The 12,215-nt window shown below is 38.2% G+C and overlaps 1 protein-coding gene across 1 annotated transcript; it reads left to right on the top strand.

The window, feature by feature from the left end:
• The first annotated feature begins 1,086 nt into the window (after positions 1 to 1,086).
• On the top strand, positions 1,087 to 2,094 carry LOC128210555 (aerolysin-like protein). The gene has a single exon (XM_052914904.1). The coding sequence runs from the start codon at positions 1,087 to 1,089 to the stop codon at positions 2,092 to 2,094; it is 1,008 nt and encodes a 335-aa protein (XP_052770864.1).
• Positions 2,095 to 12,215: the final 10,121 nt, after the last annotated feature.

Here is a 12,215-nt window from a genome sequence, read left to right as displayed (position 1 = left end):
CATTTAATGAAATACAAATAGTAGTGTTGTTATAAACTCTTAATACTCCATAATGTTGGTATACGTGAAGTTAAGTCAATTATGGCATAAGCTAGAGTGTGTGTTCTTGTAAGCTTTGACATTGTTCGTCGCAATTATGGTATTGGTACCATACAACTTTCTTTGGTCATAACTCGAACCTTTCCCTCATTATTAGTCCGTAATTAATATGCGTAAACATTTACTTAATAACTTGTTTGTACCTTTACAGACAATTAACGAATTAAATATTAAGTTTCTTTTATATAAAACAGTCAATTTTCTTTCGGACAATTGGAACACTTCTTGTGGCACTTTCTCAGCTCATATACTAATTGACGAAGTTATAGTTGATAGCACATACCATACCATTTTATTGGAAACTAACAATAATGTTCAGGAATGTAAAACGTCGCTTATCTCATAGGCCAAAAAAGGTCAAATCGAATTAGTAATCGTTCAAATGCGAATACAATGAACCATTCAGCAAAATTAAGGCTGATTGTAATCATATTGTGAGTACAAACTTATCTTTACAAGTAGTAAAGGTATCTGAGGTACAAGTAGTATGTGTTGTGTGTGTCTGGATACTTCATATTATTGTGACATCATTTGAAAGGGTTTTATAAGTAGAGTAAGACAGTTTAAATGTTTTCTTGCCTTCAAATATTGCCAAAATGTGTTATTTTGTGTCCGCATTTACGTGACATTATAAACTAAAGATAAACAGCAATACTTATATATATATATAGTAATTACCAAGCAAAACTCTTCAAATGATACCAAAATTATATTTGGTCATCAACATTTATCATTGTGGCCAACGGAAAAAAACAACAAATGCTTCTTTATACATCGGACGCCTTTAGCTTAATGATAGCTTTAACAGTATACTATTGTCACTCCATTGATATCCTTTTAATCTATATCCTTAACAGAATACTTAGCAATTGAACTTATCTTTTCCGTTTGCATGTTCGACTACTTGCCAGCAACATTACTTAAATGAGATGACATCTCATTACATTGCCTTTTCCTCATTGCCCGTTGATCTCCCAGACAGCAAGGATGCCGTTTGTTTTTCCAGACAGCACTATTAGTAAAGATTATTTTACGGACAACAATGCTTCCGGCGGTGAAGGTGGTGCTCAGTTTGACTTTGTTAAATTAGACAAAGGAGCTGTATTGACAAAAATAAAAGCTTGGAAAGATGATTGGCTTATTTCGGGCGTTGAGGTTTGGATGAGTGACGGCAGCAGCAAATTAGTTGGCAAGCGCGGGGGAACGCCCGGTGAATTCACTTTCCGAGCCGGGGAACTGATAACGAAGCTAAATGTCCAAGCCAGTGGACCGTACTCATCGGTGTTATCGCGTCGGCGACTGGGTGCGATTTGGATAGAGACTGACAAACAACGATCCTGGGGAATATTTTCTCGCAATCTAACGGAAGACGGTCGTTATTGGCCAGACGTGGGTTCCGGTATCTGCTGTGGAATATTTGGAGGAGCAGGCGATGCTGTTGACCGATTGGGGTTTGCAATGCTTCAACCAATTTCTCGAGCGACTTTGATGAACGTGAAATATCCTAAGTTGGATATGGAGATTGTTGCAAGTACGCCGACAACGGTGGCCCACCAGGTGTTTAGCAACGGCACAGATCGTGAGCAGACTTTCGAGCTGAGTGGGTCAAGGAGCGTGACAATAAAGAGAGAATGGAGCATGACCGCGACCCTTTCTATGACCATTAGCGTAGAGGTGACCGCCGGAATACCGGCAGTTGCTTCAACAACGGATGGTTTCAGCTGGACCGTGTCGTCATCGGCCACACACTCAGTTTCAACATCCCATACGGAAACGAAGTCCTGGAAGTGGCCGCTGGTATGCCCACCGCATACGAAAATTCTCGGGGATGCAACGATGTACGCAGACGACATTGACACAGAGTACGAGGCCGAGATGGAGCTTAAATTGAAAAATGGAAAAACCTATCGCTACCATGCGAACGGCGTTTACAACGGCCTGAATGCCAGATCCGGCAACGTCACCGTTCAAAACTTGGGACCATATACACAATAGAAGTGTGAAAATCAATGCTGATTTTTTAAAAAAGAACGCAAAATGTTATGTAACACACTTTCTAAACATGCTTTGAATGGTGTATGCTTCAATTTCTAATGTGTATCTTTTAATTATTTCGACCAAATATTTCTTAATTGTACATTTATATTTAATGTGCACATATTATTGTTTGACCTCTTAAAATAAGTATTATACTGTATGATTTTATATAAACACAACGAAATAAATACCTGTGTAAACGACCAACTTGTTTTTTGCATTTGTTATGGATTCAATTACAAGTTTCTAAAGAAGAAATACACATTGCAATGGAAAAACCCATATATGGTTTATCTCTCAAAGCCCGTTCATCAAATCGAAAACTGCAATTAGATCACTTCACGCCAACAGGTGTTATTAATGTAGCCACGCCCACATCGTATTTAAAACTGGCACAACCAACATGTTCTAACACTAACCACGCCCGCAACTTATTTGAAACTAGCCACCCATCAGGTTATATAAGACTAGCTACATCCAAACATTATTTAAAACGAAAACTGGTTATATGAAACTAGCCACGCCCACAGGTTATATGAAACTAGCCACACCAACAGGTTCTTTAAAACAAGCCACACCAACAGGTTCCATAAAACAAGAAGAGCAAATAGGGCATATGGTACTAACCACGCTCACAGGTTCTATAAAACTAGCCACGCCTACAGGTTATATGAAACTAGCCACACCAACAGGTTCCATAAAACAAGAAACGCCAAAAGTTCATATGGTACTAGCCACGCCCACAGGTTCTAGAGAACTAGCCACACCAACAGGTTCTATAAAACAATAAACGCCAACATGTTATGATACTAGCCACGCCCATAGGTTCTTTAAAACTACCCACGCCTACATAATTATATGAAAATAGCCACGCCTACAGGTTATATGATACTAGCCACGCCCATAGGTTCTTTAAAACTACCCACGCCTACAGGTTATATAATACTAGCCTACCCACCAGGTTCTATAAAACTAGCCACGCCTACATGCTATATGAGACTAGCCTCGACCACAGGTTTTATATAATTAGCCATGTCTTCATTTATAGGTTATATAAAACAAGAAACGCCAAAAGATTATATGAAACTAGCCACGCCCACAGGTTCTAAACAACAATAAACACCAGAAGGTTAAATAAAAATTAGCAACGCCTAGAGGTTCTATAAAACTAACCACGCCTACAGGTTCTATAAAACAAGAAACGCCAAAAGGTTATATAAAACTAGCCACGCCCATAGGTTCAATAAAACGACCCACGCCTACAGGTTCTATAAAACAAGCCACGCCTACAGGTTCTATAAAACTAGCCCCGCCTACAGGTTCTATAAAACAAGAAACGCCAAAAGTTTATATGAAACTAGCCACGCCCACAGGTTCTATAAAACTAGCCACACCTACAGGTTTTATAAAACTAGCTAGTCACGCCTACAGGTTCTATAAAACAAGAAACGCCAAAAGGTTATTTAAAACTAGCGACTCCTACAGGTTACATGAAATTTGTCACGCCCAGAGATTTTATAAAACTAGCCACACCATCAGGTTCTATTAAACAAGATACGCCACCAGGTTCTATGGAACTTAACACCAACAGGTTATATAAAACTATAATTACAGAAACTAGCATTGCACACAATGTAATATAAAACTAGACACACCCACAGGTTATATGAAACTAGCCACGTTAACAGCTTCTATACAAATGTCGACTCCAAAAGTGTATTGAAACAAGCCACCCACAGGCTCATAAAAGACCACACACATAGGCTATATGTCAAAGGATGAGAAAAATAAGCAGTCATAACGGGGCTCGACCCCGGGACCCCTATCAGGGCGATTGCTCTACCAACTGAGCTACCGGACCTACTCAACACCTGTATAGGTAAGTACACCGTGACATATATAAAACTCAGGTTATATAAACCAGCCAAAACCATAGGTTATATAAACTAGCCACACTCACAGGTTATATAAACTAGCCACACTCACAGGTTATATATCCCAGCCACTTCCACAGGTAATATAAACCAGCCACTTCCAAAAGTTATATAAACCAGCCACTCCCACAGGTTATATTAATCAGCCACACTCACAGGTTATATAACCTAGCCACTTCCACAGGTTATATAAACCAGCCACTCCAACAGGTTATATAAACCAGCCACTCCCACAGGTTATATCAGCCTTTCATAACCACAGGTTATATAAACCAGCCAGACCAACAGGTTATATAAACCAGCCACAACCACAGTTTATATAAATCTTTCACACCCACAGGTGATATAAACCAGCCACACCCATATGTTACATAAATTGCCACACCCACAGACTATATAACCCAGCCACTCCCACAGGTTATTTAAACCAGCCACTCCCACAGGTTCTATAAACCAGCCACTCCCACAGATTATATAAAGCGGCCACTCCCACAAGTTTTGTAAACCAGCCACTCCAACAGGTTATGTAAACCAGCCACACCAACAATTTATTTAAACCAGACACACCCACAGGTTATTTAAACCAGACACACCCTGATGTTATATAACCCAGCCACTCCCACAGGTTATATAAACCACCAACGTCCTAAGGTAACATAAACCAACCACACCCATATGTTATATATCCCAGCCACTCCCACAGGTTTAATATAACAAGCCATGTCCAAAGGTGTATAAAACTAACCACACCCATAGGTTACATATAACATGCCATGTCCAAAGATTGTTTAAAAACTAACCACACCCACCTGCTATATAAGCCAGCCACATACACAGATTGCATCAAACTAACCACTCCCACAGGTTATATATAACTAGCCACGTCTACAGATCGCATAAAACTAACCACTCCAACAGGTTATATATAACCAGCCACGTCCACATATTGTATAAAACTAACCACACCCACGTGTTATATAAGCCAGCCACGTCCACAGATTGTATAAAACTAACCACACCCACGTGTTATATAAGCCAGCCACGTCCACAGATATATCAAACCAAGTCACGCCTCAAGGCTTTTCAAACCAATTTTTAACAACCTGTGGCATGTCTGCTAGTCTAAGAGATGATGAAACTTTGCCAATGTCATTTGGCTGCATTATGGTTTGATCCACCGTGACGCAATCACGACTTAAATCGTGCTTAAATGTCATTAGTGACATGAGTTAAAAGTGGCTTTATTTCCAGTTATGCAGATATAAACAGATTTAAGATGTGTTTCAGATACTAAGAGGTCAGGATGTGACACCCTAGCTATTTGCTAATCCTTTGGATCATTTACATGTTCGCTGCAAAACACCGATCCACGGGTTACCACTTCCCTGCATCGCCCTAGGGGAGAACGAACAATAGACCAGTCCACACGCTCATACATGTTCCGGAATGTCAACCTGAAATTTACTAACGAGATAATGACTCATCAATTTGTATGCTTGTGCTTTCCCTCCACTCAATGCAAGCCATCGAGAAAGAAAATGCCAGGGAAATCTTCTCCGAAGAAGAACCAGGAGGTATTGAAGCGATCGATAATCGATCTTATAAGGATCACTGCATAAAATAGACTTTGCTAAAAGTTTTCAAGGCCTTTTAGAGCTCTGCATGCATGTACATTATATTCCTGAAAGGTTCAGTAATCATCTATTTGCTTCAATACAGGTAATTAAAGACCCCTTATTTCCTTAGTTTCTGTTTATTGTCACTTGAAAGCCACTGTATGTCTAAAATTCTCATGACAACTTATTCTAATTTGTGTAAGTTTTAATCACATATTAAACACAATTTACATTTTCAATACCTGACCACATGGATATACCAATTACTCCATCCGTCAGTTTGTTGCTCTTTTCCTGACAATGAAGCACACTTTGACACCTGTATTACAACTATTCTGACGCTGGGAAGACCTTAAAGGCCGTCAAAAGTGTACACCATATTACATGTTAAAATAACAAAAAAATGTGTAACAAGTAAATAGTACATAACAGCGGTCAACACATTACAACAGTTCAATTATTATACCATGCTGATGTTTATAGCACGCGAAAATGACTTTGAGCAAACGAAACCCAAATAATGGGCCAGTTGTAGGTACAATCGCTAAACATATAGCGATGAAGATTATCGCTATTTTGACGCGTTTCGCTAAATATTTCGCTAAGGCACTCGCTAAATTATTTAAGGGTTGTTGGTACATATAGCGATAACGATATCGCTATATAATGGCATGTTTAACGAAAAAATATAGCGGTGCATAAGAGCTTCTCTAAACACACATAACAAAATGGCTGCCGTTGTTGCTGCATTAAACAGAGTACGAAAAGAAAAAAAATATTTCAGGGCGCATAACTTATATCTTAGTTTCACAGAAGATGAACTCAGAGAAAGGTATGGCTTTGGCATGGATGGGGTTAGATTTTTATGTGAATTATTGGGCGAGGACATTTGAAGAACAACCTCCAGGAATTGCAGTATGTCTGTTGAGGAGCAAGTGTGTATAACACTGCGATACCTTGCCTCCGGTGCATTTATGCAAGTTGTAGGCGATACTTTTGGACGGGACAGGGCCATTAAGTCAGAAATGTTTATTCGATGGCCTGACCAAGCTGAGTAAGATAGGACGAAAGCGGCGTTCAGGGATGTGGCTGGATTTCCTTGTGTCATCGGACTCATTGATGGAACCCATGTCAGAGTGATGAAACCCAGTAAAGAGCAGGATAGGGGATTTATCAACCGTAAGGGGTTTCCATCGATCAATGTGATGGCAGTTTGTGATGAAACGGGTACTGTTAGTTTGTAATAAAATATCACAATAGTTGTTACTTTTGTAAAACTTATATCTTTTAAGTTTTATTCAAAATGTGACATTTGATTCCTCAGATAAACTCATGATTTCCTGTACTCAAAATGTAAAGATTAATTATGCAGTAATGCTTACCAATGCTGGTATGTCCAATTTACCACATGTTCCAAAGTTGAATTTTATCAGTTAGAACTTTTTACACCCGATTAATGTGTGAAAAAGCACTTACCATGCATTTTGTTATCCGGAAATATATTTTTTTGCTTAAACAAAGGTCAAGGTTACCATGGTTATAAAGACAAAACGGCTACATGGAAAACGGTGTATAATAGCTTACTGGTAACTTCTATGCATTTTTAGTGCTTAATTGGGAATCAATAACCAACGCGAAGGTATTTTTCTCGGAGATAGTGGGTGTGTATTCAATTTACGTCGGTTCAAAGAACATACCTTATTCGTTTGCATTTAGGAAGTGCATACAACACAAAGGTTAAATTTTTACAGTGTACCACTTATAGGCAAACAAAGCACAGTTTTATATGGAAGCACATCTTCATTGTATCAACGTTTGTAGACGCAATGCAATGCCTGTACAGTCAGCATAAGAACAACGCCATTAAATTGAATATTATTGACGAAGTCAAGTTTTAATCATTTGTGTAATTTCTTTTATCTGCGTTCCTTCCTTCCTCACATTATACGATCAGTGGCGTAGCTATATATATGCTTTGTAGGCTTGGGCCTACACATTTTTTGAAAAATGACAAAATTTAAATAAACCAAAACTGCAATGAAAAACTAATAGCTACTCAAACACTTGAAACAACTCAAAAGTTTGTTTTATTGCATGTAACCATGTATGGCTTGCTTTCATTGTATTCATTGCATATATAAAAGTGTGGATATAACATGGATGTAATTGTGCCTTCTTTCTCATGGAATGCTCCGAAATTGCACCATTTTGTTTCTTATTTAGAAAGAAATGTTTTATACGTGTGTGTGGAGGGGGTTTTATCCCCAAACTCACCTAGAACCATCGGACCTACAAGTTTCGTAAGGCCTGTCTACGCCCCTGGATCATATTATATGTCCGGTTGCGTAAATGCCCATCAGGGAAAATACTCAGTTTTGCAGGGTTTGGAAAAGACGTATTTTACACCTCTGAATTATTTTGCAGGTATGCATGTGCCAGATATCTTTTGACGCCATCGACAGCGGACACAGATAGAAAAGCTGCCTATAACAGAGAACACTGCCGAACTCGTGTCATTGTGGAATCCACATTTGGGAAATGGAAAAGGCGCTTCGGCACACTACATGGCGAGGTTTGTTGTTTCCATTTTTTATAATTGGGTGAACAAAAGACAAATAACTGAAATCGTTTATAATAATATACCTCTATATTAAGGTTTATTAGCAGTAATGTCATAACCAAGATGATGTATAAGTATAATAATTAAACTGATGATGATGTTGCTGATGATGATGATGATGATGATGATGATGATGATGATGATGATGATGATGATGATGATGATGATGATGATGATGATGATGATGATGAAGATGATGATGATGATGATGATGATGATGATGATGATGATGATGATGATGATGATGATGATGATGATGATGATGATGCCTATGATGATGATGATGATGATGATAATGATGGTGGTGTTGAGAATGATGAAGACATCGACGACAGCTACGACAGCGACCACGGCGACAACGATGATATCTCAGGTGGCTACTAATTCTGAAATACAGAAAATATGCACTTGAGTCTGAAGTATATATTTCGAAATAACAGAGGTTGGAGTCCCTTATTGGTCACTTTGACAGCTCTTTATCGTTATTTACTATATGCGTTGTGTTTTAAAATACAGTGAGCCCCAAACCGACCGTGTGAATCTAGTGACACCCAAAATAGCTTTCATTAGTAGTTTTTAAGAAACTGCTTACAAATTTATATTTTGAGTGCTCGAACCACATGAAATTGTAATACGCAATGTGTGCAATCTCTTGATGTACGTTTGTATTCTCAGGTACGACTAGTCCCTGAAGAGGCATCAAAGAATATCATGGCATGCGCTGTTCTGCACAACATCACGATTATTCTTGGGGAACCTGAGGTAGAAGGAGATGGAGTTGGGCTGGATGGAAATGTTGGACAACAGTTCATCGGACGAGAGACTGGCTTTCACACTAGAGAATACAATGTGCAACAATACTTTTAAATGTTGGAAATATGATACATTATTAAGAGTTATAACACTTACCTCACTCATCACTGAGGATTTGCAGGAAACTGCTTGCTTCTTTTTGGTAACCTTCTCAAAAAGCGTCGCTTTGCTTTTAATGTTGCAATCTCTTCTAGTATGAGTTGCTTTTGCAGTTTCACTTTTTCTGTTTGTTCTTTGAAATAGTTAAGTTGTGCATCTTGGAGCTTCAGAAATAGACCTGCAAAATATATAACATATCTGTATACCAAATTGTTTTATCACTTTCATGCCACCTGAGCACAATGTTCAGCGTAAGCTAATAATTATTGGGTGAATGATCTTCGTAGTCGTCCGTCCGTCCGTTCGTCAACATTTCCCGGCAAACAAGTTATCTTCTCTAACCCCTTGGTCAGATAGATAGCAAGTATATATTTACCATGTGTTCAGGGATTTCTTTTAAATATTAACAATACACTTCATTCGGCAGTGCGGTGAATATTAAACAATAGATCGAAATATAATTTATCCAACGTTCAATATCAATAACATAAGTAGTATTTAAAATGTGATCTCATACATATAGCAACTACGATTAGACCTGCATTGCTTCTTGTTTACTTGTTCACTGTCCTGAAATATATATGTTTTTTATGCATCGAGTCGCTTAAGGTAAATAAATAAATATGACAAAATCAATTACAACATAAAACCTCGGCTTTTGACGTTATCAGCCGAATGGCTTATTTAAACTTTACAACACATATTAAATTAAAACCCTCACTGGCTTGCATTCATATTGAACAAAAATGTTACCTTAATGCTTACTATGTTTATGCAAGTATTGGCACTGCTACAGCCAGGAACGATAAAAGGGGTGCTTGGCATCTCGTTTCTTTCAATCAGTACCTGGAATTGTTGAAGTGTTCATTAGTATTCATTTAAATGGTTACTGTTATAAATACATTATCCTTTTCAAACCTCGTAGAATGTGGGACATGGCGAGATTGAATTGAAATGGTGATAATATAGTTCGTTAACAGTTTGTATCAATGTGTGCGAACCTGATTGTGATAGCAGCTGAAAGGTTAAAGAAAAAAATAGCAAGTATTCTTAAGGTGTATATACCCGTATAAGCTAACTGTTCTAATTCAAGAACATTCTTTAAATAATTTTAATCCTTTACCGACAAGGTATTGTTTTACTATTTTTGGGGGAGGTAAGGGGTATGTGGGGTGGTATGATCATCGACTTACCCATAAGGGGGAAAGCCCACACATTTATCAAAACAAGTCTATTAATTTGTTACCTTGATTTGACATCATCAACCTCATCGGATGACCCAGAGCTGACGATATTAACATTCAGCAGTTCACTCTTCGTCGGGGCTGGTCCTGAAAAATGCCATAATGTTACACCGTTTTTTACGAGAGACGTTTTGACTACTACTGCATTATCAAGGATATTCGACCCATTTCAACCAAGACATTATTTCCTTATAGTGAATGCATTGAACACCTCCATTGCAGTGAACCCATTTCCACTAGCGGATCCATGGTGGTGGTGGTGGTGGTGGTGGTGAGAGTCCACCCTGCGGCCAGGCGCAGCCCCTTAAAATGATCTAAATATACCTTTATTTTCAATGAAGAAGTTGTTAAAATTATCTTGGAGGAGTACACCGGTCTTATCCCATTTACCAACACTTAAAAATTCAATAAAAATTAATGCAGTTCTCAACAAGGGGCGCAATTCAGTTACATCTAAGTACCCCCCCGCCCCCTTTACTGTGAAATCCTAGATCCCCTTGATTTCAATGACAATCCGTTTTGAATAAATGAAAGTGTATTATAACATAAACATGGGCACAGTTGGTGAACAATAGTTGATAAGCATATGGAGAGCTGAAGCATATAGAGAGCTGATTTTCATTCTTCTGTACAGGTATACTTGTTACAAACACGGAACTCTTATGATTGGTGCCGACGGGAATATAAGTCAAGTTTCCCAATATATGAAGCAATCTCTTGCCATAGTTGTTTATTTTTATCTATGCATACTTTTTCCGATGTAATGGATGTTGGTTCCACAATTCAATGATTAAACACACCTGATCGACATTCTTAATTGCTCTCTAATTGTTTCATTTCCTGACCTGATATTAATTTCGAAGCTGTCAAAAAGGAATGGGTTCAATGACTCAGTAGTAATGGGGCTGAATGGTTTACATTTATAAGGGGTTAAAATGACAGAGGATTTAAATTATTTATCACACCAGGGTTGGTGTATCGAGGATTGAAATGTCTATGGGTTGAAACGACCTAACATTGTAGTTAACTCCCCTGGATAAAATTGCGCATTTGAAATTGAAAAACGCGAACTTTTGATTGTTTCAACTGATTCAAGTTGGAATGTGATATACGTGGAGAGTGTTTTGAAATAGGGTAAGTGATGTAAACATGTTTAGCATTTTTAACTAATATATATTATGAATAGAACCCAAACAAACTTGAATAACCGGTACATGAATCTATTATCTATTTATAGTAACAATAATTTAGTTCAGAATTCCAGTTTTACAGTAATTCTTGCAGACGATCTATCTCATTCTCTTCATTTGTACATTTGAAACTACTTATAACTGCTTAACTCAATATATAAAGTTCATCATTCACTACTTATCTTACCCAAGCAGATCTTAGTTTCATATCCACCGGTTATCCCACGGAAGGACAGGTCATCTGAGCACAAGTCCACCACCCTCTGATACAGAGCTTCTTTCTTTTCGTTCAAAGGCAGTCCTTTTCCTCCTCCTGTCCCTTTCTTGTGGGCTTTCCTCAAGGCCTCCTCCATCTTCCCATGCCGTTGTAGGTTGTCCCATTTGTTTTTTACAATAATTCCAGTTCCTCTACAAACACCGAACATAGACAGCTGCTCAGCCATTCTGTCCCATATCATTCCTTTTACTTCCGGGGTTGTTTTACTTGACCGCAGCTTGTCTTTATTCTCTTCATACAGAGTCAACAACAAATCAATCTCCCCAGATGTAAAATATACGCTTTT

The sequence above is a fragment of the Mya arenaria genome, chromosome 12, assembly GCF_026914265.1.
Source record: "Mya arenaria isolate MELC-2E11 chromosome 12, ASM2691426v1".
Taxonomy (NCBI): domain Eukaryota; kingdom Metazoa; phylum Mollusca; class Bivalvia; order Myida; family Myidae; genus Mya; species Mya arenaria.
This window is presented reverse-complemented; position numbering and strand designations above follow the sequence as displayed.